The sequence below is a fragment of the Sorex araneus genome, chromosome 1, assembly GCF_027595985.1.
Source record: "Sorex araneus isolate mSorAra2 chromosome 1, mSorAra2.pri, whole genome shotgun sequence".
NCBI classification, from domain to species: Eukaryota; Metazoa; Chordata; class Mammalia; order Eulipotyphla; family Soricidae; genus Sorex; species Sorex araneus.
In genome coordinates this window covers 354592415-354616499 of record NC_073302.1, presented here as the reverse complement: position 1 = coordinate 354616499, position 24085 = coordinate 354592415, and the positions used below count along the sequence as shown (strand labels likewise).

General features: G+C 40.2%; 1 protein-coding gene across 1 annotated transcript in view; it reads right to left on the bottom strand.

The window, feature by feature from the left end:
* LOC101558146 (POU domain, class 6, transcription factor 2) overlaps nucleotides 1-24085 on the bottom strand; it is a 421096-nt gene that overhangs the window by 49042 nt on the left and 347969 nt on the right. The window contains exon 5 of the mRNA XM_055128556.1: nucleotides 9020-9163. Within this exon, the coding sequence (XP_054984531.1) occupies nucleotides 9020-9163 (144 nt within the window). The remainder of the gene's footprint in view (nucleotides 1-9019; nucleotides 9164-24085) is intronic.

Below are 24085 nucleotides of genomic sequence, written 5' to 3'. Positions count from 1 at the left end.
ATTTGAGTACCTACCTATGCACTTGACCATGGGTTGGGTTTTCCGTGATCATGGAGACATTTGCACAGTTGAGCTCTGTAGCCCTGAAAGACTAGCTCATTATGACTGTCTACTGCCAAGTGTAGATCTAGGGACTGTCTAATGTGTATTGGATTGATGCCATTTCCTTATTGGTATGAAACTGTTTCCCATCTTTTCCAGGGAGAGAGAGCTCACATGAGTGCATGCTTTGATATGTATTTTATCCCCTGAAAAGCATGTTTCTCCAAGCACCACTGGAAGTGACCTCTGAGTGCTACACTAAGAACAGAGTTTCTGAGCACTGTGGATAATCTCCACTACCCCAAAATTCTCCCTGATAAAACAGGACCAGAGAGATAGTACAGCAGGTAAGGCACTTGTCTTGCATGTAGCTGACCCAGTTTTGATTCCCAGCATCCCGTATAGTTCCCACAGCAATCCCAGGAGTGACCCCTGAGTAGAGAGTCAAGAAGAAGCTTGGTACCTCTGGGTGTGGCGCCCCCAACCAAAAAGAAAAACAAAAACCAGAAGACAAAACCTTATATCATATCTTGATGTTATTGCCACGCTCTGAACTCTGCCTTAGGGCATCACGAAATCACGAAATCCCGTTGATCTCGAATTTCTCGAGCGGTCTCAGTAACCTCTCCATTCGTCCTATCCCTGAGATATTAGAAGCCTCTCTCCACTCGGCCTTCCCAACGATGCTGCATTGGAGGTTCTTTCAGGGTCAGGGGAATGAGATCCAGCTTGTTACTGGCTTTGGCATATGAATACACCATGGGAAGCTTGCGAGGCTCTCCCATGAGGGCAGGAAACTCTCAGTAGTTTGCTAGCAAGCCTTAGGGCATCTCAGGATTAATTTAGCATTGTTAGTCAAATGTATACTTAACAATCTGGAGCAATGGCCTATGACTAGTTATTAGTTTCATTTGGATTGTACAAAGGCATATCTGGATATTTGAATTTGAATCTGGCACCTTTCACTGTCCCAAATTGTGACTTTTCGATTTCTAGGAATCTTTAATTTATATTTTGCTTCTGTAAATGGTACCGTGCAATTTATTACCTTTTGAAAATGGGTTGCTTCGTTGATTAAATGGGCTCCTATTTATTTTCTTATTTTAATTTATTTTTTATTTATGTTTGGCCTTTGGGCTATACCCGCCTGTGCTCAGAGCTTTTCCTGGCTGTGCTCAGGAATCACTCCTGGCAGGACTCAGAGGACTCCAGGACCTTGTACAAGAAAACTTTCCCCGTCCCTAAGAATATAAAATACTCACAAAGAAGTGTGGAAAAAGAAGACACGAAGTGACAAAACAAAAACACAAACAAAAGCCAATTGTTTTGTTGCTCTGGCAATCTCCAATGGGAATCCCCCGTAAGCTTTTATTTTGTATTTCTTCAATTCCCTTGATTGCTCATAACAGGCAAGCTGGGTGTTTCTGGGGGGTGGGAACGTAGAAAGGGGATTTCAGAGGGGGCTTTCGTTCTAGTTTTTTCGGTTAACCTGGGACCTCTATGGAGAGGGCAGGCGGGCAGGAGGCCTGCAGCAGGTCTGGCAATTGCATCCTAAAGAGGAGTTGGGGGCGCTGGAGCGATAGCACAGCGGATAAGACGTTTGCCTTGCACGCGGCCAACCCGGGTTCAATTTCTAGCACCGCCAGGAGTAATTCCTGAGTGCAAAGCCAGGAGTAACCCCTGTGCATCGCCAGGTGTGACCCAAAAAGAAAAAAAAAAAGAGGAGTTGGGGCTGGAAGACCCCACCCCACCAAGTGGGCAGTGGCTTGCAGGAAAGCCTGGCCAGGCCCACCGCAGGGGACGCCTGCAGCGCCCCTCACCCTAATGCTGGGCTCCCAACTCCGAGAGCCTCTCAGTGCAAGGACAGAGGCCCACAGCCCTGCAGTCGCGTGAGTCCCCTCGCAGCCAGCGCTCCGGCACGTGCCCAGATGGTGTACCCAGAGGCACGAGGTGCCCGGAACAACCCCGGGGGTTCTTATTTGATACCAACGGGGACGGACCGCAGACCTGGGACACGGGACCCCCACCCGGCCGGCCCTCAGTCGGACTCGGAGGGGAGCGACACACGGAAATAAAGTGAGGGAGGTTGCTTATTGCTGGCACTATTTTATCTTTACTACTCGGATGAGGTCAGGGTAAAATTCTTATGATGTTACCAATCCCATGCACATTTATCTCCCGTTTCTACAAGAACTTTTTTTTTTTAGTGCAATTTTTCTGGTTAAAAGGCTATTTGGTATGTATTTCACTAGATGTGATTTAGATTTTACATTTATTTACAATTGAGAAAGTGAAACCTTTTGTCAGACTGTTGTGCTCTTGGTTTGAAAGGCGTGGTGGATGGCCACTTCACTCCCAATGGGTGCTGACCAGTGTGTAAATGCCCTACTCTGTTCCCAGGGCTGGGAGGTACAGAGGAGCTGAAGGTTTAGAGACCTGCTCTGATTTTTCAACACATCTGTTTGATTTCTGTTTATGCAAAATGAGTCATCATTTTGTTCTTTATTTGTGTGTGTATTTAAAAATGATAACCTGGGCACGATTTTGTAACTTTCCCCCCCAGTATTTTCGTGGGAAGGTGAAAAACTTACTTGGAATAAAATCACCCACTTTATCACAGAATTCATTTTGACAAAAAAAGGAGGAAAGGGGGGAGTGGGTGTTTAAGACCTTAGCTTTATCCATTACATCTTATTTTATGAAAAATTAGCAAGAAAGTGGCAGAAGGATGGTACAGGGGAGGTTCTTGCCTTGAGCACCATGAAGCAGGGCTGATCCCTGGCAGTGCACATGGTCCTCTGAGCCCTGTCAGAAATGATCCTGAGCACAGCAGGCTGTGTCCCTAAAGAAAAACAAAACAAAACCAGGCAAGAAAACAGGAAGCTTACCTGGCAAAAGGTTAACATCCCGATGATTGAACAAGTTGTCTTTTGCAATAAAGTTTTATTTTATATGCATCCAATATGCTTTATGATTAACGCAGTAAAAGCACACATGGAACTAACTTTATCTTGTTCATCCTGCTATTATTTATTCTAAAAGATTCTCACCTATTTAAATTCTGTGTAAACTACGTTAGCAACTCATATTCCCAGGTCAATTGCTATTTGGAAAAACCCTAAAAATAGCTATAACTTATGAATTTATTAATAAGTTAATGTTATGTATTTAATATCTAAGACATACAGACCAGAAACTCTGCTAAGCACTTTCACAGCTATTATCATGTTTTAATTGCACCACAAATGTATGTGAGGAAACTTATCACTCAAGTTTTATTGATAAAGTGAAAGAGACTCAGAAAATCTTATCCAGGTCAGGTAGAGATGTATTCTAATGAGACTCAATTCCTTTACAGCTCTTGCAATTGGTCCTTTGCCTTCTAGAGATGTTAATGAGATTATTATTATAACTCGTCGGGAAATCCCAGTGTAAACATTATGATTCTTTAATTATAAGACATATTGAAAACTACATTTGAGAGTTATATTAGGATGGATTTCCTATTGGTGTGAACAGGTATGGTAGTGGTGGTATTCTTGCTTCTCTATTTACCCTTCTCCAATTCACAGTTATTGAAGAGAGACTTCATCATCAATGGCTTTGAATGATTAAGGGTGTATCTTAAAAATCAAATGCAAAGATTAATGTTAGTATCAGCAGTCTGTTTTTCTTGGATTGTGAATTTGTGGTCATTTAAGGAAGCTGCTCTACTCTCTTCTAGCAAAAAAACTTTCTAAAGTTCTGCTCAGCCATTGTTTAACCATAGAATAGCACATATCTAAGCACATCTTAGATAATTCAAATACACAAGTCCACAAGTCCCCTTTAATTTTTTCTTACATGCTTAAATAAGGAATGTAGTTGATCAAAAAAGAAATTTGACTAAGTCTTTAAAAACTGAAGGGTCTTTGACTTGTTTTGCTGCTATTTCAGAAAAATTTACAGAGGTTGAGAACTAATTTTACCTGAAATATTTGAGCTTCAGTAAAAATGTAAAATTCCTTCTTTAGCTCCAGGATAAAATAAAATTTTATTTGCTTTTACTTTTCTGCAATAATAACAGTAATAAGATATTGCCTAGGGCACAAAGAAGCTAATTCTATAAGGGGACCAATCAATGGTAAATCTACTTGCCAAATCCTGACCATGACCACTGAATGCTAGAAGTATATACACATACACACCCTTATTCAGAACAAAGATAAGATTTCCTTAAAACCACTTAATTGTGATTAAGTGATTTTATTACTACTCTGAAGACTCCCACATTCTCAAACTCCTCATACAGCAGATTTCTGTACATGTATGAAATTCATGTATGTATTTTAACCAAAAATGGCTAAAATACATAGCATCTTAATAATAATAGACAATGGTCATTGAGAGGCATATAATTGAATGATGACTATGTGCCTGGCTCCCTTCTAAACACTTTCGTCCTGGAATTTGGCACTGTTATTATCTCCATTTTTCAGAAGAAGAATTGAGACACCAGGGTAAGTCTCAATTATGGTGATGAATGGCAATTTGGCTCTGGAGTTCTTTGCCTGTTTACTGTCTGCTTTTTACTATACATCAAACCAAATATAGGTTTTTGGGAAATGCTATACAAAATTACAAATCATAATAATGATGATAGTTATGGTAACAATAGACTGCATTTTAAAAGGTGTACTCAGGTACATTGGCAATTGTTTTAAAATTTTAATTGATTTTAAACATCTTTAACACTAATCAACTATGGTTTTAGTTTTATTATTCTTATTTTACAGTCAGTTAAATCTCAGAGAACTCAAGTAATTTTCTCAAGATCATAGAGCTGATTCTTGACCAACTTGGGACTCACATAATTTTTTAACTCATTCAATTGCCTAGCTTTTACACCTGTATGAATTCATGATCCAGTAAACAATGAGGATTGGAATATTCTCAGTGACTCATAAATAAATCTCCAAAGAAATCAGAAAGCTGCAGAGATCCTCCATAGCCCATGCCAGGCTGAGTCTCATGTGCTGAGCACTTCAGAAGGGTGCTCAAAAAGAGCCCAGATAGCTGAAAACCTCACTGTCATGCTCATGGCCAATCCCCACATCCAGGAATGAATTTGTTGAAAAACTCAGCTCTGTGGGTTTTGTGACTGAAATCTCCAGGCTTTCACAGAGTCAGGGATGGGTGACCTCCCCCACATCTCCCTGTACTTCCGGGAGCCTGGCAGTCACACCCATGAACTGCATCTGGCGCCATATAAGCTTATTAACTGACTGATACAAATACTGATAAATCTTGAAAGAGAACAGTAAACCACAGAGATGTTTCTGGACCCCAAAGTCACCATCCAGTTAAAAATTTACCTCCAGCTGTATTCACCTCATCAAAATTTTAGAATTCCTGGAGCACGACATCTCATACATTACACCACTGATATGCCAGGAGTAGCACACCACATTGGATGGGATGTAAAGTAAAAGGCAACCAGTCTTGATTAAGAAAATATTAATGCACAAGGCTTAACACGTAACAACATGTTAGTAATCTCTTATACAAGGGCTTAATAGCTCCAGGGTGAGATACTACAATCTACACTTTTTCCTTTATGGGAGTGGGGGGTCACACACGGTGATGCACAGGGTTACTCCTGGCTCATATACTCAGGAATTATTCTTGTGCTCTGGGGACCACATGGGATGCTGGGAATCAAACCCATTTGGCCATGTGCAAGGCAAATGCCTTACAGGATGTGCTATCACTCCAGCCACCACACCCTTTTTCTTTTTCTTTTATTGAATCACCATGTGGAAAGTTACAAAGGTTTCATGTTTAAGTCTCAGTTATACAATGCCTGAACACCCATCCCTTCACCAGTGCACATATTCCACCACTAAGAATCACAGTATAGCTCCACCCCGCCCCCCCCACATCCCCAGCCCCCCACCCCACCTGTGTAACTGATAAATTTCACTTTACTTTCTCTTTACGTTGATTACATTCAATATTTCAACACAAAACTCACTATTATTGTTTGGAGTTTCTCCCCCTTAAAGTCAGACCTGCTGAAAAGGAAGCATTTGATAATTTGTTTTCCATTGCTAAGAATGAAGCGATATGAGGTCGAGTGGCCGCACTAGCGGCCGCACATTTTTTTTTTCTTTAGACACCCTTTTTCTTAAGGAAATCTTTTTTTGATCACTGTGATCCCATTGCTCATTGATTTGCTCGAGCGGGCACCAGAAACACCTCCATTGTGAGACTTGCTACTGTTTTTGGCATATCGAATATGCCACAGGGAGCTTGTCAGTCTCTGCCATGCGGGCAAGATACTCTCAGTAGCTTGCCAGGCTCTCCAAGAGGGGCAGAGGAATCGAACACGGGTCAGCCACATGCAAGGTGAACACCCTACCTGCTATGCTATCACTCCAGCCACCACACCCTTTTTCTTAAGGAAATCTTTCTGGATTATCTTTAGCAAATTAATTGTAACAATCAATACAAAATAAATCATTTAGGGCCTGTTATTGGAGCAGGCTTGGGTGGTGGTTGGGAAAATTGAAAATAATGATGAGAGGAAGGTGTAATGGTGGTGAGATTGGTGTTAGAACATTGAATCATCATGAATAACTTTATAAAAATAAAATAAAATAAAATAATATGTTTCTCAGTTCTGTTATAGCTATTACTGATTAAAAATGATAAGTAATCATCATGAATTACCTGATTACTTTCCACCTCAAGAAAAGTTGAATAAGATATAAATTTAAAATACATTAACACTCCTGGGTAAGATTTGGAACTTTGGGATGTAATGCTTCTCTAAAAATGAGTATTTTTTTTTTTTGCATTTTCTTTCAGTGTAATTCAGCTGCAAACAAAACTTGATTTTTTGGGCTGATAGTTGTGTGATGATCATACAGTTTTACATGTATGTGGCCAATTCATGGGCTAAAAAGGTGAGTATTTTGGGCTCTTCCTATGTGAGTAGGGGACATAGTGCCATCAGGAAGATTTCTGCAACTCTAAGACAAAAGTTTGAGTGGGTGCTATTGATTTCTTTGGAAATGTAGTATTTTTCCACTTTAGCAAATAAGCTATCAAAATAGTTCAAAAATAAATAAAATTGAAAGTAAAACAACTCTTAGTTGCATAGTACCAAGCAAGATTTTTTTTTTTTTCATGTCAGGGATCAAACCCAGATCCTCATATGTGAGGAACATGTGCTTTACCACTGAGATACACCCCCTGACACTAATCAAGTGTTTTTTCAAAGATCATTTTCTTCCGGGTATTTCTGAGCAAAGGGAGCTATCATTCTAGGGCTGGAAATGAACAAAGATCAACAAAGCAAAGGTTGTGATTTTAGCCCTTGGGGAGGAGATGGATTTGTAATTGGCAAGATGATTAGCTATCTGATCATAAGAATAATCTCCTAAAAAGTCCTTGCAACAATAATGCATTTTCTCTATCGCAGATATTCAAGTGGTGAGGCCCATTTTCTCCGATATTAGAACAGAAAAATAGGAAGAAAATGCATGTCACACATCAAGCACATCTTTTTCCCCTTCTCCAATCTTAACATTTACATCTCTAGGGTCAGCAGCCTGGCAGGAATAAATCAGTGTTCTGTTTGAGGCACAACTCTAGGAAAAAGCTTCTAGGGCTGATCACATCTGGGTATAAGTTATAGGTATTATAATCATCCCTTCCACCATGCCAATATCCCATCCTTCCAGAAATCTTAATAGGCTTATGAGAGCCTCTTTTAAGAGTAGGCTGCATAAAATGATCCTTGAATGAAAAGGGATTGGAGCAAGGGTTAAAGCTGACATTGAAAGGTTACTGTGGAGGGCATGATATTCACACAACCCTCCTTTAATATGTGTGGTGTGCTCTGTGATAAGATGATTCATTACCTGGGGCCGTTCTTTGACAAGCTCCATCGTTCAGCCCTTGGGGTTCTGACGGGACAATCCTACAACCAGCCCAGGAAATATAACAAGGTCAGCTTTTTTTCCCCTGGGGATGTAGATGGAGATGGTTTAGCTTAGAATGCATCTCTGTTTACTCTATGTAAAATAAAAACAAGCCTCAAGACATTGCCATTCTGCTCTGCACAGAGCAGGCCAAGCACAATGCCCCAGTGTGACTGGCTGAGTCGCTCCAGGAGGAAGACTGGGTGTGGGGTGCGAGCTCCTTTCCCCTGGTGTTTACTCACCGGAAACAGCAACATTTGAGAATGAGGTGCCCGAGCCAGGAGGATGAGTTCTGTGCCAGCCCCCCCAGTGCCTGTGGATGCTTTTCCTGCAGCACTTAGGAGGGTCTGAAGGAGCCACTCGTACCTGAAGCTCTCAAAGGCCTGGTGATTAGTGTGTAAGGAGAGGGCATGGCAGTGGTGGTCCTCTGCCCTGGCTGACTGCACTAAACCCACAGCCTTCAGGAGAGGCCAGATGTGATGAGAATCAGCAGAGCTGGGCAGGTGTCGCTGCCTCAGTTGACTTCACTCAGACTCATCCTTTCCCTTCTTTGTGTCTTGAGAACCTCAGTACTTTCCCATCACATTCAGAAACTGCCTTTAAGGCTGATTTAGAAACCTTTGAGCAATCAGGGAGGAAGATTCAAAGTTTACCCATCAGCTAAGTGAAAAAAGCAAAAAACAGAACTAAAAGCAAAACAAACATTCTAAATGGAACTTTAAAAAAAGAACGTCCCACTCATAAAAAGTATATTCTTCAATTAAGGTGATAACATAAGCCATCATACAGACAGGAGATAAAACTTAGATTATCCAGGGGAAGGAAAAAAATGTCTTCTGAAACATAGAAACACCGCCCAGCCCTTTCCCTATTCTTGACATTGCTAGTAAACATTATTTATTTGCCTCAAACAGACGCAGTTACATATCACTGTCATGCAAAAGAAATTCATTTCCTTTCCGAGATCAGTCTGCCATAAAATGCACTCTTGTTTCCCATCTCCCACTCACCTGTCCTTGTGCATTAGTAACTAGTTGACCCGTGACCCCCTGAAGGCTGGAGAGGGCATTGCCAAAGGCCTGTGAGCTGGCTATGGAGCCCATGGCTGCCGCGACAGCCGCTGCAGCCTGACTTGCTAGCGGATTATTAACCAGCTGCAAAGAGAGAAAAGAGCAGGTGAAACCAGAGGGAGAGGCACAGGCACGCGCACGACAGATGGCTGCGGACTCATGCAAGGGGCCCGGGGCGCGCGGGAAAACTCCCTCGGCAGCTGTGGGGGTTTGGGCAGGTGGGAGTGGGGCCGGGAAGGAACTACTGTTCTCCAGGGCGCGGGCTGCAGAGGGCGAGCCTGGGGCGCCGTGAGCCGGCCTGCCGGGGCCTGGCCCGAGGTGGTCATCTGTCCAGGTGGAGAAACGGTTTTGGAGACGCGCCTGGACTTTTCCCTCTCGATTAAACAAACACAATCTGGGGTGAGGCTGGAGGGCGCGGAAGTGGAGCAGGGAGAGGGGAAGAGATCTTGGGGGTCTCTCCTCAACCTCTCCGTGAATCGCGGTTCTTTGGACGCAGAGTAGAGCTCACCTCTCCTGCCCCCTCTCTGGCCTCTGGTTAAATGGGAACCTCCGCTCCCTGTCCCCGAGTAAGCATCTCGCGTCAGTCTCTGGGACACTTACTACCACCAAGGGACTCAAGGACAGCGCAAGGGGCGTGGGGACCTGCAGGTGGACAGCAGCTGGTGCCTAGTGAAATTAAGGCCTCTTTCCTGGACAGGGGAGAAACAGAGAGTTTTATAGAGGGGAGGGGTCCCCTGCCTTGGGGAGCTATGACTGCCAAAACCTGTTTTTCCATAGAGGCCAATTCAATATTCTTTATCCTGCCAATTTTCCACGCCACAGGTTTTCAGGCCTTCTGACCATGAGGCTGAATGGTGGCATGAACTAAAATCTGCATTTAGGTTAATGACTAGATATAAATTCAAGAAACATTTAAACTATTTTCACAGTATTGGTTTTGATACATGAATTTCATTTGTATTTATTCTAGGGTGTTATATTTTTTTCTCCATATAGTTTCTCTCAAGTACAACAATTGTGTATAATAATGCATTTTTCATCACTGGTTTCCACATCCATGAAATTCCTGCATTTTAGCAGAAACCTGCCAAGACTAAGACTTGGTGGGAAGAACATAATTCCATTCTTAATTCAAGTTCTGGTAGGTCTTTTAAAGACGCTTCTTTTTTACTTTCTCTATCCTTTGTTTCAGCCTGTCTTCTTTCTTTTCTTTCTTTCCTCTTTCTTGTGTTCTTTCCCTCAAAATATATTTTATTGCTCAAGTCCTTTGGAAATTTGCCCGACGTTTATGTCATCCGATAAGGAAGACAACACTGACAAAAGAAACATTAGTAAAAACAGGGATTTTAAAAGATCTCTTTTCCATTAATGTGATATTCAAGTCTAATAAGTTTCTTTATTTATAACCAAATTTCATGTAACTAATTCTACAGTAATTCCATTGATCTAACATATTTTTTAAAAGAAATGGAAATCTATTCTAAAGTCATTATTTTATGTGTCTTTTGCCTTTATCTCTCTTGAAAAGACTAGAGATTTTCTTTTTTAAGGAGAACAAATATTCTCATTCATCAGTCAAAAGAGAAACCCTGTCTTACCTCAGATTTCTGCCATGGGATTTGAAATTTATATTGGTATTTATTTTAGTTTTCTAGGTACACTTTTACAGTACATCTGAGGCAAGTAACAGCTTAGGTTGAGAGAAATGTCTTTCTCTCTCTCTCTCTTTCTCTCTCTCTCTCTCTCTCTCTCTCTTTTGGTTTGGTTAGCCGGTGTCAAAGAGTTCATACTAAATTCTTTCTTCCACTTCAAAATTGCGAGGAACCTTTGAAGGGTATTTTTTGTAAAGTCCAGTACTGACAAAATTCATCAGTACACCACTCTGGTTAGCTGCTGTGTTTACATTTCTCTTATGTGCTACAAATAGAGATAAGACTGGTAATGATTGTGGTATTAGAATTATGTGCACAAGAAATAATCATTAGCAGCATTATTGTAAATCACAGAACCTCAATAACAATAAATACATTAAAAAAACTAAAAGAAGATGAGATGATAATAAAATTGCTGCATCCCAGGGATATCTTAGATTTCTTCATCTTCAGGGAGGGATTAAACTCTTTGCAGTTTAATTTTAGTCTTGAAAATAGCTTTGTTCATGAACTCTGGTTGAAGAATTTACATGACTACATACAGAATGGTTTCTGAAGAAAATATTTATTTATTTTTGGAAAAAGTTATTTCTATGAGTGAGGAGAAAATATCTTTAGAAATTGCAAGACATTTCCCTAATATCTAGGGAAATTAAAACTTCATATTGAAAATTATGGAATGACTCCCCAGATATCCTATATTAGTGTCAATTGAGAATTTTCTACATTTAGAACAATGATGTATCATATCAATAGTCTGATGTATTTGCTATGAGTTTGGTCATTATACACTTATAAGTTCTTGTCCTAAATTTAACATAAAGTAGAAAGTAGGATGATCTATTCATCAGCCTGTGGTGAGCCTTTGCCCTATAGGGTGAGGAACACATATGATTCTACTACTTTGGAAAATTGCTTCAGCAGTCAAAATGTGCACATAATATTTGTATATAAAATTTTTATTTCCTGTTTATATTGGTCCTAATTAGAAATAAGATTTGTTTCTACTTTTACTGCCTCCTCCTTTTAGTGGAGAAAATTCAACTAGAAAATTGGGTACAGATCTCTATCTGTACCCTGAGGTCTTTGTGAGTTAGTGTATGGGATGATGCCCTGGAACCAGAACGGAAGGTGAAATGGTGTTGACTGAACACCTACTGGGAACAAGTCAGTCTGTAAGCTGACAGCATTTCAGGTAGACCATTGGTGGTGCTGATGGATATAGCTTCATAAATATTTGGGTTTTTCTGCCTGTAACTGCCAAGGCAGGATATAATACATATTAATATATGTGGCAGGGAGTGGAGGGGGATTCTAAGAAAGCCGTAGGTTGTGTCTTCATCACCTTGGGTCATGTCACTTTGTATTGTTCCCAGACATGTCACATGAGCAGTGTGCCTATCAATGCTTCTTCCTGATGGGAGACACAGTAGATTTCAACAGTGGAGGGCTTCAGTATAGTAGATGTATATAATGAACATGGGAACATTCTGGGACCAACTATTTTGAAATGACTGCCAAAGGGTTTTTAGTGTCAGCATACATATTAGTTTTCAATAAAGACATGCTGACCTGTATACTTCTTTATAAATATGGAAGTTCATAAAGCAAAGGCTTACTGAGGGCTAATGTTCTCATGTCACATCCGAATGGATTCTGCTCCTGGAGTACATCAGAGTATAGCTTAAGAATCTTCAAATAATCACTTTACTCATAGAAACTTGAATTTCTAAGACAACTGAGCTTCCCTCCATCCTCTATAATTTTAGAGAATTATTGAATGATTAGTAGTGTATGGGATTAATAGTGTATGAATGATTAATTGTTTTGCAGCATTTGTACAAAGAAGGGCTCCAAACTTCCAGAGTCCTGATGACCCATTATTATAGCTGAGAGTATTAGCTTCTGAAACTTTTGTTTGTGACTAAGTAAACTATGTCTCATTTTTGTTAATGAGCAAAATGGGCATAAACATAGCACCAATCAGATAATTCTGATTAAAATTAGACACTTGGAACAATACAGCATATATCATTATTCTTGATAAAAATTCAGTATATAGCATTATTCTTAATGAATACTAGTTGTGGGCTAGAGAGAGTACAACAGGTAAGGTGGCACCCTCCGTGTGCTTGATTCAGGTTCAATCCCGGCACCCCATGTGGTGATTCTTGAGTGCAAAGCTAGAGTGATTCTTGAGTGATTATGAGTGATTCTTGAGTGCAAAGCTAGAAATAAGTTCTGAATACTGCTGGATGTGGCCCCAAACAAATCAAACCAAAATAAACCAAACCAAACAAAACCCAAAAAACAACTAGCAGTTATGCTCACAGTTCACATACTGTGCTGAGGATTTTTATTAGAATTATAATTAATTTTCACAAATATGTTATGATTTTAGAGATAAAGTGAAGTGACTGAACTTTTAATTTTCCTCATAACTTCTGTCTTAGTTTTAAATAACAGAATGAAGGAAGCAATTAGATAATAAATGATTATTAGGCAAGGTGAGGTTCATGATTTAAAAGACTTTAAAAGACCAAAAATATTAGGTAGGAAAAACCAGAAGTTCTTAAAACATGAATTCACCTGGTATCCTAGACATTTCATGACTGATTTTCATACCCAATTTAGTGAATTTCAGACAGAAAATTGTATTCTGGCTCTGAGGCCAGAGCTGTCAAGTGACATACAACCAGGAGACCATCTTATAGTCGATTATACTCATACTTTGTAGAGTGCAGTTGTTAGGTTCCCACCAAGACATCCATGTTGAAATTTAATTTTTGCCTCCTTTCAAAATACTGTGACTAAGTCTGTCCCACAGTTTCTGAGTTGATAGTGAAGCCATAGAGGAAAAGACTTACAAAAACTTTCCTTTAGGAATTTGATTTATTTCTACATCCACATATCAATATGGATATTGAGATATGATCTTATGAGAAAAATGAGTTTTTTTAAATTCTAATTATGTGCTTACCTTGTCATCTGTGGACACTAAACAGTGATGAGAAGAAAAAGATTGCTAGTGTCTCTTCAGGGAATGCTCTTAGATGATATATAAATGATATTAGATGATATATAAATGACACCATATAAAAGTCATTTTAGATGACTTTAGTAAGAAATGAAAAGGTGTCTTTCTCTAAGTCCTAACTTATCTTCTCTTTCTTGGAGGCATACATTCTGAGCCCTGGTAAAGAACTCCGATTTCTACCATTTAAGCATCCATCATTTAGAACTGGATAAAGATGTGGTATTTCTCTAAGATAGAACACTTCTCAGTTAAAATTATAAAAGAGACATGAAATCTTAAAATTTGCATCAATTTTATGGATGGACCTGGAAGGTACTCAATAGTATACAGAGAAATCAAACATATTATTAAAATAAAACAAAAGAAATATTTAGTTTCCTCCCCTCTCTTCTCCTGCACACCACCGGATGTGACACCTAATTTACAAAGGAAACAAGAATGGCACACTCAAGAATAGAGAGATAATACAGGTGTTGAGGTGCTTATCTGAAACCCCACTGACCCATTAATCCAAGGCACTGCCTATGTTTCCCTGAGACCATCAGAGGTCACTCCTGAGCATATAGCCAAGAATAACTCCTGAGCATCACTGTAGTGGCCTTGGTGACATATTCAATGACTATACCTTCACTTAAGAAGCCCTTAGAAATGTAGCATGATAAGAAACTTTCTTTGTAGTATAATTATCTATGATCTATAGTTTTTATCATTCTCCTCATGAGCTATGTGAATTTTATAGAGTATAGATTTTTGAGCAGTTCTTTTGCTACTAATTTTTCAATTTAGAATCTTGGAACTGTGGTGCCAGTTGTTTCAGAATGAGGATCCTCATAGACACATTTATCACAATTCATAACTCATTTAAAGTATGAAAATGACTTGCAGTGGCAGCCTAGGAGGAGGCGGGCAACTGTGGCTTTTCAAATTTATTTACATATATTAGATTCTCAATTTTTCATATACCAAATATGTGGGAAAAGTGTCTCTTAGTTCCTTGGGGCTCTTAACTAAATCAGTATTTCACTTTTTACCCTCAAGTCTCTCTTAAAAAATCAAGGAAGTAGCAGACAAATATTGAAACAATGGCCACATTCATCTCAACAACTTACTTAATATGGAGTTTTATCCCACAAGGCTTTTCCTTGGTTTCATGATTATTACGAAGCTATTAGAGCAGTTAGAAATTATTTGTGTGTTTTAATATGAGATAAACTTTGCTGTTTCTCTCTGCCCTAGATCCTTGCAGATATCAAAGTACTGGATGCTGAGTATCCAACTCTTCGCTAGGTAGTTCCAATTGGAGTAGATGAGATTGGTAATAATGACAGGACATAACAACCTCTTAAAGTTTCTTTGGTTCATCAATGCATAGTCATAATAATCTCAGTATAGTTTCAGAACAAGTTTTATTTTATTTTTAATTTTTTGGTAAGTGTAGTAACCTTGTACTAGTCTTTCAACATATAGCTATACAGACAGAAATCCATCAATCTACCTATCATCTCTCTCTCCCTCCCTCTTTCTCTCAATCCATTTATATCTCACCTATTTAGTCACTGTCACTGTCATCCCGTTGCTCATCAATTTGTTTGAGCGGGCACCAGTAACGTCTCTCATTGAGAGACTTATTGTTACTGTTTTTGGCATATCCAATATGCATGAGTAGCTTGCCAGGCTCTGCCATGCGGGCTCCATACTCTTGGTAGCTTGCCAGGCTCTCTGAGAGGGGCGGAGGAATCGAACATGGGTTGGCCGCATGAAAGGCGAAAACCCAACCGCTGTGCTATCGCAAAATTACCTAGTATCTGAAGTTTGATTTCCCTAAAACAGGTTGGGGAAAGAAGAAAATCTAATCCTTAGGAGCTCAGAAATGCAAGTTTGGCCTTCTCACCCCAAGCCAAGAAGCTGGGTGCTCACACACATACTCAGTTTAACAGACCCAGGAATAGAGGTGACAGGAGGAAATCAAGTTTTTTTTTTTTCTTTTTGGGTCACACCTGGTGATGAACAGGGGTTACTCCTGGCTCTGCACTCAGGAAGTACTCCTGGTGGTGCTCCGGGGACCATATGGGATGCTGGGAATTGAACCCGGATCGGCCACATGCAAGGCAAATGCCCTACCCGCTGTGCTATCGCTCCAGCCCCAGTAAATCAAATTCTTGGGTACTGTGGCTCTTTGTTCTTGGTGCAGAAAGAAGTCATTGAAAAAAGCCTTTTTTTCTGGGTTAGCTTTGAAATTGCCTCAAAGGGATGAAGCCCACCCACTCTCAGAGAACAGAGATTCCAGAGATATTGGTGGAATACTAGCCTTGTCGCAATATTAATACTTACCTGCTCTAGTAAATGTCACTTCCCTTCATACATTGAAGTACTCATCTCAGATATTTTTCTCATTCTCTTTTGAGCACAGTGTGCAGAGACAGCACCAATTCTAGATTGATATGTTTCTACTCTGAAGCGTTAGCAGTCAGTAAGAAAAGTGATTTCATGGGAGGTAAGAGGAAGCAGGAAGTAGCCAGTGGTGGCCAGAATCTAGACTCGGAGCTTCTGGGCCTGCTGTCTGGGACGGAGTCAGTGAGAGAAGTGGTGGAGGCTATTGAGAGCGAAGAGTGCCACTGTGACTTAGCAGGTAGAGCATGCCCAAAGGGTACCCAGTACGCCCAAGCTCTGGCACCACAGACCAACACCTCGAACTGTGACCCTGTGCCCTGAATACTGGCTGGCCCTAGAACGGGGTGTGCTCTCTCCCCACCAAAAACGAGAGACTTGCTTACAGTTTCATACAAATGTGATCTGCACTGAATGAGCCATTCCCCCGAAAGGGGAAGCAGCTCAACAAAAGGGTTAAGAGTTTGAACTCTGGAGTCAGATTGTCTAGGTCTCATGAACTGGCCATACTCTTCTGCTTTGGTCCAAATGCTGGTACCAATCCCCTATTCTGCTCAAAGGTTGAAGTCCTAACTCCGAAAGACGACGGTGTTAGGCAGTAGAGTCTCAAGGGCATGTTTAAATCACAAGGGTGCCACTTTTAACTAGGAAGAGTGTCTTATTCCATGCCTGTTAATTGAGAAAGAAGTGAATTGAAGAGACTTAGGTCTGATTGGGACCTTGCTAGGAGTCTGACCCTGAAATATTTAAAGAAAAAAGTGAAAAACTTGTGGAAAAGTGTATCACCAAAGCAGTTATATATATATATTTGTTGCACCAAGTTCATAGGAGGACATTTTCCATGACTCTCAGTGATCAAAGCCTCATGAAGGGTGATTCAAATCTAAAGTTTCCAGAATGTTCCATGACGTGTCACTTTCCATGTGGAGCAGCATCCATATGTCTGACTTTCTGCTTTGCTGTCTAGCCGCACTCTTGACAGGTGAAAATAGGCACATAGCTGTATTCCTAACCAGCCGGAAATATACCAGGATATAAAACTCAACAACAGCAGTGGCTGAAGGCGAAGGCAAAGGCATAGGGATCGCCTGTACCTCTTGTACTAAAAGTCCCTTCATATCCCCATAAGTGCATTTCTGGACTTGTGCTGGCACAGGACCATGCAATTGCCTTAATCTCTAGTTTTTGCTGCAACTTGAAACCTGAAGAGTAAGGGGGTGATGGTGATAGAGCTGGGCTACAGGGCTACCGTTGCTGAGTGGTGCCGGTGGAGACGTTTTTCTCATCCTTCAGTGGGAGCAGTTGGGACGAGTTGGGCTCTGGGGCCTATATTCCTTGTCTGTGTCTTATGGATTCAAGCAGAGCCTGTGTAGGCAGTGGCATGGGCTGGCACGCACCCGTTTTATCCAAATTGGGATGGATTTCCTGTGCCCCATGAGAGCTTGCTGTGTAAGTCTAGGAGAGAGTGTGACACAGTTGAGGAGAGAGTATGCTCTCCTTTTGTCTTTTGTTGGCCCTCACTGTGGTGGGACTAAAGGGGGCATCAGGGTACTTGGACATATAGGTGATGTGACAATCAAGGACAAAATAATCTGCACTAAGATGTCACAAACCCTGGAGATAACTGCAGGTTTGAGTGGGGACTCTTCAAGCTCATGTGGAACAGAGAGAATGGAGAGAGAAAGAGAGAGACAGACAGACAGAGGCAGAGACAGAGTGACAGAGAGAGGAGAGAGAGAGGAAAAAGAGAGGAGAGAGAGGTCTTGCAGGGGATTTGGTTCAGTTTATATAGGATGTTGGATGGATTTTCATGAGGTATCTGGGGATATATTACAGAGGGAAGGAACTGGTTTCTAATAAAGATATTAGAAAAGTCTCCAAAGGGTTGTGTTTTAAAAACTTTTATATGTTTAATTTATACTTCATTCAGTTACCGTTTTAGTACAAAGTGATTTATGAGTGGGCTTCAGGCATACAATGTTTCAACACTAATCTCTTCACCAATGCCCACTTCTGTTCATCAACTGCCCCTCCCCCACACCCCAATCATTTGTCTTCCACCCACCAGCCTGCCTCTATGGGAGGCGCTCTTTTAAGCATCTCTCTCTCTCTCTCTCTCTCTCTCTCTCTCTCTCTCTCATCTATCTACTTACCTATCAATCTAATGTTTTCTGGTACTGTGTTTACCGTGTATTACGATAAGGTTTCATGTGTAACACTTTATTCCTTTCAGAAATCCCTCCTCTCAGGTGAATGCCTCCTTCCACCATTGGTGTCATTCCTTCCCAGTTTTATGCCCTGACCCCCAAGTGGCATGTTTCCTACTGAAATTTTCTGATAACATAGTCAAGTTCTGAGATGAGGGGAAAACTGGCTTTTATCTGAACCTAATTCATCTGATTTTGGAGTAGAGAGGTCAGCATTATGGAAACTTACCAACTCTAAATCAGATTTCATCCAAGTTATATGTAGACAAATATTGTGTTACCACAAGCTTACACATCTCATTTCCTTTTCTGCCTAGTTCTCCATTTAATAACCTGAAAATCTATCTTTTTATTGAGTTTCATGCTATTTTCTTACATACAATAGTGCTACTCTCACCAATTGCCTATTGTCATGGCACATTAGTTAGGTGAATTTGTTGATATTTCTGAATTTTTTATTCTATCATCCAGTTTAAACAAGTGATTGGGAATACTCCTGTGATGGAAAAAGGCCTATAGCTTTTTATAAAAAAGAGAAATAAATTGTTGCCACAGTACTGTTGCTGTTCTAATTTCTAGCTATGGAAACAGCAACCTCTTCCTCTTTTCATTGTCTCTGCAAACCTCCTTATCCCACACACACGTTTAATTTACACCCAAGATTTGTTGAGTCCTGAAGGGAAAATAGAGGTTATTGAAGGCAGAAAAAAAGGACAATAAAGGATGAGGGTCTCAAAGAAAGCCAAAGTTGTCCTTTTCTGACATGGACGTGAACAAAGAAAATAACTTTCTAATTTGGGGTGCTATCAGTCTAATCAATTCACTAGCTGGTTTCTACCCAATATAGTCAGAGGGATGCAGGAGCCCAGATAAGAGACTCTCACATGACTTTGGCCAATGTGGGAGACTTTCCCCAAAAGTAACACTCAGAAAAGATAACCAGTTAGAAGTTGATGGGGATAGAGACAGGAAGGAGAAAGAAAAGGCTTTATAGCTTTTTGAAATAGAAGGATCATAGACCCAGTGAGAAGAAACAGAGGGAGTATTGTGTGGGTGTCACCACTAGATTGGTATTTTGCTATTTTAGAAACAAAATAGAAGGAGGGAAGTGGGGATGGTGGGGTGAGGCATGAGCTCTACAGGGATGGGGAGACTTTTAGGTCTCTTCATAAGGATTGTTCTTTATTCTTTAGACAAGTATGGAGGAAGGTGATAAGATCTAAGCTTAGAATAGTAATTTTGTATACTGAGATGGACTAAGGTAGGGGTGAATTGATAGAGGTAAAGTTATGAGTTTTCTGGAGCAAACATAGGTAGAGCACTTTTCTTCATTGGGAGAGGGATATTGCTTGGGGTAACTGCACCTGAGGGCACAGTCTAGTTTGCGACATATAGAACAGATCAGATATATGATTTCCCATCCCCCCACCCAAAATCTTTCAGGACATGAGAGGACAGAATTATAGACAGCTAAGTTAAGAGCAAGTGGATACCTGAGTAGTAAGGGTGTAAACTGTGGGGATAGTGGGGCATGAGTGACTGAGTAGGCAAGAAGAAGGTATCATGAAATCTTCACAAAATAAATGATAGAAATTCAGTACTGAGCAACTGACAAATCAATTATACAAACAGAAAAGAGGGTAGTTAGAACCAAAGGAAGAGGAAGTATAAAACTATGTGGTCATAAAAATGCCTGGTATATTCTAATGTTCAAAGCACAGTTAGGGAAGGAGATGGGACAAGGGACATTTTGACCTGTGATTTGAAGGCAGTGAAAGAAAATGAAAAAATATAAACTTGAAGCAGGTTGTGAATGGCATGCAGGTTATCATATGGTATGGACTGTCTGCTGAGCAATTTCCCTGCAAGTTGTTGCTATGAAAGCACCTAAATATCAATATCCTTTTGCACTATTATGGCAATAGCCTTAACAACTTTGTAGTTCGGGAAACAAAGCTAATTGATGGTCATCAAGTCATAAAATATCGTCATGTGTTTTATTAAAAGGGAAATCTAAACTGCTGACAGACCCAATATGAACAACTAAATTTTGGGCAATAAAACAAAGTCATCATCTTTTAAAATACACAATACTATCAGTCACAAAAAATTACAAAATGAATTATGAAATGGGCACCATTGTATTCATGGCCGAATGCATGCATGAAGAACTGAGATTTTATAAAGCATAATTTTTTAAATTAAGTATGTGTGAGACTAATTCTGATAAGATTTGAGGTCTCTAAGATCTACCCAGGGAAGCTGGTAGTCTTTCATAGATCTGGAATTATTTTGCTCCTGAATATTTATATCCAAATATCTATTTTGCCATTGGAATTAAAAGTTTTTATAAATCTAAGCAATTAAATACATTTCTTGTAGAGAACAAAACTTATCCTTCTTTCTTCCATCCCAATAATCACATTGGTTATTAAAATGTGCTTGTAACAAATTATGCATAATATCTTAGTTTTATCCACCATGGGTAAATGAAGAGCTTTGTTTAAGCTGTTACTGAGTTTTATTATTATGCATCAAATCTTGCTTGCCTCATAAAATTTATCCACTGAACAGCTGTCGTAGATGTGCTGTCCTTTCCAAAAGCAAAACTATATTTGGGTTATGCATTATTTATTTTTATTTTGGTGGGGGTTTCTGGGCCACATCTGGTGATGCTCAGGGCATACTATTGACTGAGCTTGAACATTACTCCTGGTGGTGCTCAGGGGACTGTATGCAGTGCCAGGGATTGAATTGGAGTCAGCAATTTGCAAGGCAAGTGCTTTATCCCTGTACTCTCTCTGGTTCCTGTGTTATTTTCCCTCTCCATCTCCCCAAAGGACTAGAAGAAATCAACCTGTGGTTCTGTGACTGGACCAGAGAAAAATATCTGTTTTGTTGAATCTATAGATTTAGGTCACAGAAATAGGAAAATCTCATTTTTGGCTGTGTCACATCTACTTTTTAGTGGGTGACAAAAGCAGACTGGGTTAAAGTGTATGAGAATTACTTTATTATAAAAAGTAGAGAGATTTTTTTCCAGACAGTTTGAGCAGCACCTCTGTAGATTATGGGCGTGACTGACCAGTCATCAGAGGTACCACAGCCTCAGCGCCCAGAAGAAAACTTTGCCTAAGGGAAAACAAATGGTCTAAATGATTAGAGAAAATACAGCTCTGTAGAAACCAATGATATGTACATGAAAGCGAAAGCGAAAACATGACCAGACTGCTCAGAGGTAAATAAAATTCTTCTGTGCTCACAAAATATATTGGTTATAGGTTGTTCTAAAAGCATTAAGCTAACAGTAAGAATCACTACCTGTAGGAGCCGTAAGCCAAGAAAATATAAAAAGTTGTTGTATAGATTGTTTGGAAGGTTTCCATTAATAAAACTGAACATAGGTTAAGAAACATAAAGCTTAATCTCACCAAGAGCAAAATCAAGGCTAAGTGGAATTTTTTGCACTGAAGGGGAAGAAAACAGGTACTCATGGAAGAAACCAATACATCCAATTTGTATAGAGAAAAATATGTCTAAAATTTTCTTGCTAATACTGGTTGATGTATGAGTGACTGTACATTTGGAGGCAAAGTCTAGGCATCTGGTGATGCAGGAGGGACTATGACTTGTCGGAAGCTCAACACAAGGCTTCTCTTTCTGAGTCAGCAGCTGAGCAGGCATGCCCTCTCGCCTGCCTTCCTGAGCTTTCATTTCTAAGAGAAGGTTGCAGTAGATTAGCGATTCTCCAAAATGGCCCTGGTAGTTAAGCTCTAGCAGTTGTGGAGATGTGTTATTAGGATCAGCCCACCATGACTGAATACGCCTGATAAACTCTGAAGTCAACCGGTCCATTATGCCTGGAGAAACCACAATTTTCCTTTTTGATAGTTATGCAGGATTTGGGTTGAAGGTCAGTTCTGAGAATGTTTGGTTCTCTGGAATGGGCTGAAAAAAGGGACTTCCTACCACTGTGGTTCTCATTGTGGGGTCGTGGAATTAGCAACATCATGAAAATGCAAAATTTTCCTTCACTCTGACCCCCAGCCCTCCACCTACACACAAACCTGTTTAAACCAGAATCTCTGGGATGGAGCAGCAATATGGGTTTCAACAGCTCTTCAACTAGTGCCATGCTGGTGCTTGCTAAGATCTAAGCACACTGAACAGGACAGGTCTTCTCAAGAGGTCTTTAAGCAACAACATCAGAGATGGTACCAAGTCTATACTATACCACCCTGAACACCCCGATCTTGTTCTAGGTGATTCTAAAATGTACTATGTCATATAACATCTATTTTATCTTGCTGTTCTCATCAGTAGTGAGTAGTATCTTGGTAGCCGACTTGAGAAATACAGTAATTCCCAAAGTGTGCTTGGTGAAACCTTGGTCTTGGTGTTTGTTCTTACCTAAAACGTGAGTGAGTTAAATTGTCTTGGGAAGCACTGCATGAAACAACTAGCTCTTGGTGATATATAGAGTATCTGAGATGTCAGAAGCAGTTCATGGATAAAGAAGCATATGCAGTTGAACTCAGTATTTTTCAGTCAGTGCTGGTCAGAGTACACAGGATCTGCATACCACTAACATCCCTCAAACTTGTGTTCTGCGTTATGTATGCTGAGAAAAGGTGGATGATGTATTATATTGCTATAAATTCAAAAAATTGGCTAATGGAATAAACTTGCAATCACTTTAGCTATTCTCATCAACTATATAGAGGAGAAGGTCTTTATGTTCTACATCTAGATGCTCCATAAACCATCCAGGTTGAACAAAATTCCCTGTGGTGCTTGCTTTAATGTTCATGCAAATTTGTTAAGATAAGATTTATTGATTTAAAAAGAATCCTGAACACCATGGTGGCTTTAAGCATTCATAAACACATGTGCATTAACATTAAGACAGCATAGTGGGCATGGTGGTAATATTTCTGCATTACTAGTACATAAAATATCACTATTAGGTGAGTCCATGCTGTCTGACAGTATCCTCCTCATTACCACTTAAGTAAAGTACATCTTTCTCATCCCAGAAAGAGAAGTGGTCAGACTGGAATGGAATGAAACCAGCACAGAAGCTAGATAAGAAACTCTTAAGAGAAAAGCTAGAAGTTGGTTTTCTGTACTGGTATATGGATATTGGGACTGACTTGTGTATATATGTGAACCTATGTTAAAGGTTGAACTCAGTATGTTACTGACTTGCCTAACTGTAAAATCAAGAATTACATTCTTGGGGTTGGAGCGATAGCCAAATGGGTAGGGGATTTGTCTTGCATGTGACCGACCCAGGTTTGATCCCCAGCATCCCATATGGTCCCCTGAGCACTTCCAGGGCCATTCCCTGAGTGCAGAGCCAGGAGTAACCCCTGAACATTGCCAGGTGTGACCCTAAAAGCAAAAAAAAAATAACACTCTCAATTTCTATTAGATGCTTTTTGGTACTAAGAAGCAATTTGCAAATGTACAGTAGATCCAGTGTTTTCCTTCATTTCTGGAACCACAGTGTGTGTGTGTATGTATGTATGTATGTATGTGTGTGTGTGCGTGCGTGTGTGTGTGTGCGTGCGTGCGTGTGTGTGTGTGTTTGTATGATTTAATTGAATTACTGTGAAATGCACAGTTACAAAGTTGTTTACGACTGGGTTTCAATCATGCAATGTTCCAACACCCGTCCCTTCATTTCCTACCACCACCTTTCTCAGTTTCCCCTCCCCAC